This window comes from Cyprinodon tularosa, unplaced genomic scaffold, assembly GCF_016077235.1.
Source record: "Cyprinodon tularosa strain WSP-4 unplaced genomic scaffold, ASM1607723v1 ctg199, whole genome shotgun sequence".
Lineage (NCBI taxonomy): Eukaryota > Metazoa > Chordata > Actinopteri > Cyprinodontiformes > Cyprinodontidae > Cyprinodon > Cyprinodon tularosa.
The window spans coordinates 3,058,616-3,064,615 of NW_024038729.1; the positions used below are offsets into that span (position 1 = coordinate 3,058,616).

The following is a 6,000-nucleotide window of genomic DNA, read 5'->3' on the forward strand; positions in this document are numbered from 1 at the left end:
TCAATAACAGCACAGTCTGGTTAGAGACCTCAGCATTGATCTTAGAAGACCAAAAACAAAACCTCTGAGACATCTGGAGAAAGATAACAGTGATGGTAAAAATAAATCCTGGGCATTGTGTTTACAAATGACCCCTCCTCCAGACAGACAGCTCCATTTAGAAATATGGAAAATGTCCCGTATAGTTAACATTTTGATTCTTCTGCAGGACATTCAGCTCTCTGCTTTTAATGAGCCCTTTTCATCAATATTACAATGTCAGCTCTTATTAACTCCCAAAAGCTTCCTGATCAATAACCAGAGAGGAGGTTTAAGATAGGACATCACTCAGCTCCCAAAGCAGGTCACAGTGGCTCTCCCAGTCCGGTAAATAATCTCACACTCTGCTGATGCTATCATCAAATACAATCAGTCTATCAATTATGTCATAAAACATCAAAAACTGTGAGCGCAGAGAGGCAGAGGAGGGCTGGTTGCAGAGACAGGTTTGTTACCTGCACAGAGTTGCATTCCTGGTCTGAGATTCAACCTGCAGAGTCAGGGTGAATTTAGTGCTGATTACTGCAGATGCATTGTTGTTGTTGGGCTTCACGGTCACCAACTGCTGCTGAACACACTGAAACATACATAAAAAAGGGCAAAGAGGTTGATTTAAACCCAAACATGAGCAACTAAAAGGGTTTCCATATAACATGAAGTACTTAAAAAATATTGAACGTGAGAAAGTTTGGCCAATATATTTTGTTTTATAAAGAAGGTGCATGCAAAATAAAGATGAATTTTGTAGCCTGTAAGTGTTTTATTTAAGTTAAGTGACACAGCAGCAGGGATATGGAGGACCAACTCTGCAATATTTAAAAATAAATAATAGAAATAAATAAATGCGCAATAAATATATAAGCATAAAATTAATTGCCAACAAAAGTACAATAAACAAATAAATGTAAGTAGAAATTTAATTATACAGTGAGACATAAATGTATATAAATCTTTTAATTAGCTTCTTTATTTATTTGCCTTTGTAATATTTACCTTATTTATTTTTTTGTCCTTTATATTTTTTTTTTACATTTCTGCCTGCCCTTTTTTACATTTCTTTTATTTATGTATTTATTTTTAAATATGGCAGAGTTGGTCCTCCATACAGGGATGAGGTGTAAGAAGAGCCAAAAATAAAATTTTAGGGTTTCTAAAAATGAAAAATTTGAAACATATTTCATATTTTAACTTAGACTTTATTGTCAGTTTGTACACAGAGTTTATAGAAAGCAAAATTTTGTTCAGTAAAGAACTCAATACATTTCCAATTCTTCCAAGTGCTGCAGTGATAAAATTTAAACATGGCGATGAAATGTAAACATAAGACTGGTAGATGATTTACAGTTTTCAACATTCTGTGTTTTTACTAACATTTAAACATGCTTTCTTTTAATGTTTTCTTTCTTTTTTTCTTTCTTTTCTGTTGTCTTTTAACCATTATCCTCAATCCTCAGACCCCCAAAAAGTAAATATTTCAACTATGAGACCAAATCCAAAGATACTGGCATCTTTAAAGTATAAAAAAAACAAAAATTTAAAATTAAAAAACACATTATAGCAGAGCTGTAATTGCACTGTTGAAAATCTAAAATTTAATCTGTACAATAACTCAGAAAACAATACCACGAGGAATTATTTGACAATTGTGATAATAAAGTCCAAAGAATTAGATAAACTTAAGCATTTTTAGGATTAAATTTTGTGTTCAATTCAATTCAATTCAATTCAGTTTATTTATATAGCGCCAAATTCAGATCAACACAGACATGAGTCCACTCCAAGAAAATCAGTTTTCATCCATTTTTTTCCTCACTCCCCAAACCTAAATAATATGAAAACCTGATGTTAGCAGAGAGGAAGGAATATTTAGAGAAAAGTCGGCGTGGTTCCTCCTTGCAGCATCATTCCATAGCACTGCTTGTTCCAACTTTGTGAAGTGTGGTGAGAACATTTAAGTGTTTTTTAGCAGAAGGGGTTTGAAGAAAGTGCATGTGAGGACTGGATGCTGGTACTTGTGGAACTTTAGTTTTTACATTTTAGTGCTTTGCTGTTGTTTTTGTTTTTTCTGCTAAGAAATTATATGGAAATGTTACAAGAAAGAAACCAGGTGAGATGATTATGGATCTGTTGCATCAGCAAATTAATCAACTATGTGTCAAATAAATAAGTCTTACATAAGATTGTGGGGATAGATAAAATTTAAGGCTTTATTTAAAGCCGGTTAAAAAAGCAAAATAAAAATCTCTCCAACAGAATTTTTTTTAAATAGAATATACCATAATAGTTTCCTTTTCCCCCCTAGGTGGGTGACGTGGACCTTTACCTTCTGTTATTGAAGTAGATCAAACATGGTCCACATATTTTTTTCTAAAATCCTTTGAAAGTTCAGGCTTTAACTTCTGAAACAAGCTGTTGATATTGTTTTATCACAAATACATTTAGATTTACTGCCATTTATACAAAGAAGAGCAATTTAAAGGGTCAATTAAAAATGGCGGATTTTTCTGGAGTGTTGCTTTAGGACAGATATGTTGTAGCTCCGCCCCCCATGGCTGGTGTGTAACATGGTTAAAAAAGCAGAAGTCACTTTTCTTACCTCCCTTCTTTACGTATTGTTGTCAAAACTATTGATATTCTGTAAAGTATCGGTGCTCAAACCCTTTATCCGATCATTGTACCGATACCAGAGGGCAGGCGTTGTTTCCATATTTATGCTATTGTTACTTGTAGATTTCTGGGTTATTTGTAAGTTAAAAGCTCATTAATACCTCATTATTATTGATTAGTATTTTAGAATTGTGTTATATTTTGGTTATTTATTCTGTGTTTATTTGTAAACTGAATTAACCAGCATCTGTGACTCTGCTAATAAAGCATGTTCCATGTTAGATTGGAAAAGGTACGTTTTTTCCTCTTTCATATTCCTTATTTGTCATTTTGTTAACCAAGTGTGGAATTCTAACCAATGAGAGAGCTGGTTACATCTGAGGTGCAACTTGGTTCTCCGTGTGCTTGGGAACCAGAAGAGCCACAGAAAAGGTAAATGGAGAGAGTAAAAAGTAAAAGTAAAGAAAATGCAACTGAAAATTTATAGGATTTGAAAATACATTTTTAAATTACAAATCTTTCAAATTGCCCTAAATCTTTCAAATTGCCCTTTATAGCGGAGGTCTTCAACAGGGGGTCCACAGAGGTACTGCATGGGGGTCGTTAAAGTTTTGGTTGATTAGACTTTTTTTATATTCCCCCCTGCAATTTTTTCCACTAATTGAAATGTATTTAAATCCACATTAACATGAATTCAACACACTGTAGTAAACAGATAAATGGAAGCAGAAGATGTCTTTCAGTCATTCAGCGACACACAGGAGCTCTTTTAAGCTGGGCACCGTTTCATTCACAACACCTGTCCCATCAACCAGGAATCAGAATCAGAAATACTTTAATAATCCCAGGGAGAAATTATTTTCGTTACATTACTCCATCTGTTATAGAGTGACTATAGGACCAGTTTGATGTAGCACAATTTCATACATACACATATTAGGGGGTCCCCGCTCCATCTCGCCATCAGTTTGGGGGTCCTTGGCCTGGAAAATGTTGAAGACCCTTGCTTTATAGGGCAAGTTACCTTTTTCAATCACTTGCAAAGCCCTTATAAATGGATAGCAGCCACTCAACAAATTTACAGCTACGTGGCTATACATGTTTTTTTGCTGTTGACCAATTAGATGAGCCCTTGAATGATATATTATCTAGTGCAAATTAAGTTGAAAAAGTTAACAAGTTTGGAAAAAAGTCAAAAGCTGAGCGAAAACGTTAAAAAGCTAACTAAAAAAAATGTAAATATAACAGCATTAATATTTTAAGGTTATGTTGTAACAAAAAAAAAGTGTTTCTTTCCATCTGTGAGTGTTTTTCATGAATTTCTTAAATAAACACCTTTGTTATTTTTCTTAACATATTATGGCAAGTAGCTGTTTCTGGTTACTTAATTTACCTTATATTTTGCCATCAAAATATACATATATATTTTTTTATGTTATAAAATTAATAAGGGCTTTTGCTGTCCTCCAATTCCCGGGGGGCCCATACACCTCATTTTACATGTATGGAGGTTTTAGAGAAAATTCTTTCTTCTCTCTTCTTAAAATACCATCAGAATGCTTATAATATAAAGTGTCCCCTCCAAAACCACCCCCCTTCAGTTTCCACCACATTGGATCGGTCCATTTGCTGCACATGTGCAGAAAGGTCCAGTCAGCAGCAAACCATTTGAAAACAAACCGTGTGAAGAGTAGTGTTGCCAGCTTTGACTAAGCGCTTTTGTCGCTTTCTTTAGCAACTTTTCAGACTCCTTTAACACTTATTTATAAAATGTGTTATTTATAAATAATAATATTTAAGATAAAATTCTGTATCTGTGTTATGGGTCTGTTCTATGTGTTGTCTTTTCAATTCAGAGGGCCCCATGCATGCCTTTGCCTAAGGCCCCAAATATCCTAAATCCGCCCATGCCGCCTAAACTTTACTGGAGATTAGTAACTCTGATTTAAGTTAGGGCATATCGAAGTTCATGTTTTTACTTTACCTTGTAGCAGTAATCTGATGTGTAGAAAACCCACACTTGTTCTGTGAGCTGGTTGTGAAATGCCAGCAGAGCTTGGTCCATTTTCAGAGTCGTCCCTGCAGAGATTCAAGGCTGGTCTGGTTTATAGACTGACTATAGATCATCCAGGACATCATAAAAAAGCAACATTTAATGGCTGTTTCAGATCACTATCAACATATGGGTCAAAACACGGATCATAAATGTTTTATATTGCTTCATATACGAAGCATCCAATGCAGGTCCAACATACGCCAGAACAGCTTCTTTCCCACTGCTATTAGAGTGCTGAATGTTGTTAAAAAAATGTAAATCATATACCAGTCTAGTTTTTACATTTTATCCCTTCTGCATTTTAAAAATGGAAATGTCTTGAGAGCTGTAAAGAACGAAATTTCTTTCTGTATACACTCTGTGTGTACAAAATGACAATAAAGTCTGTCTAGAGTCATATTACAGCCACGGTTTAACTTCATGTTTGAACATAAAGGATTAAAAAGTCATTTTCTGATGTTGTGCGAGTCGGTTTCAGACAAAACTTAACAAAGACTCACCATCCTCAGCAAATACAGACTCCCTGTTTGTCATTATTTCTCCCTTGCTGCAGGTAAAAAGAGCTAAAACAGGTAGAGCTGCTAGAAGAAGCCTGCTGGAATGCATGTTGCCTCTTGGAAACGCTCTGTCCTTCTGCTCATCTTTACAACTCTCCCACCTGTATAAACAGTGGTCAAAGGTCATGGTGCAAATGGACCGCCTGTTCCTTTTGTGTTTCACATGTTTTGATGCGTATAGAAATATAACCTACTGCTATAAATTATAAAAATAAAACAGGACCGATGGAAGCTGTAAAGGTAAACATGGTTTTAAAGGTGTTAAAGTGTTTGCTGAAGTCTGGTTGTTGGTTTGCCCCCCCCCCCTCACATCCTCATTTCATTAACCACTTCATTTTCTCAATCGCTTTCTGTGACGGATGAGTTCACGGGGGCCGATCTCACCGGAGGAACTCGTTAACCTTTGACCACCTTCAGATGGTCCTTTCAGATCGGCTGATCTGTTCACAGGAATTCTGCACACTGATTTTTTTTTCTATTTCATATTTTGTCCAGGATCAAATTTAAAAGTAAAATGATCTTGAATAAATGTCAGGCTTTATAAGCATTTTCTGTCAAACATCATATAGAGGACAGATTTTCCAAAAAAAAGCTGAATTGTTATCTTATAGTTTTAATTAAACATCCAAGGCCACAGAGACAAAAATCCAAAAAATTTAAAATACTAAAACCAAAAAATCCAGTAACATCAGGGTGAACGCACATGAGGAGCCAAGAAACGACGCGGAACCAAACAGTGAC

General features: G+C 35.1%; 1 protein-coding gene across 1 annotated transcript in view; it reads right to left on the minus strand.

Annotated features, from left to right (window-relative positions):
- The window catches only part of si:dkey-192p21.6 (uncharacterized protein LOC565246 homolog), a 51,909-nt gene extending 46,411 nt beyond the window's left edge, over positions 1-5,498 (minus strand). Inside the window, exons 1-3 of the mRNA XM_038284094.1 lie at positions 5,203-5,498; positions 4,631-4,725; positions 495-616 (exon numbers count right to left, since the gene is read on the minus strand). Coding sequence (XP_038140022.1) covers positions 495-616; positions 4,631-4,725; positions 5,203-5,386 — 401 coding nt within the window. The 5' untranslated portion in view covers positions 5,387-5,498. The remainder of the gene's footprint in view (positions 1-494; positions 617-4,630; positions 4,726-5,202) is intronic.
- Between the last annotated feature and the right edge of the window lie 502 nt (positions 5,499-6,000).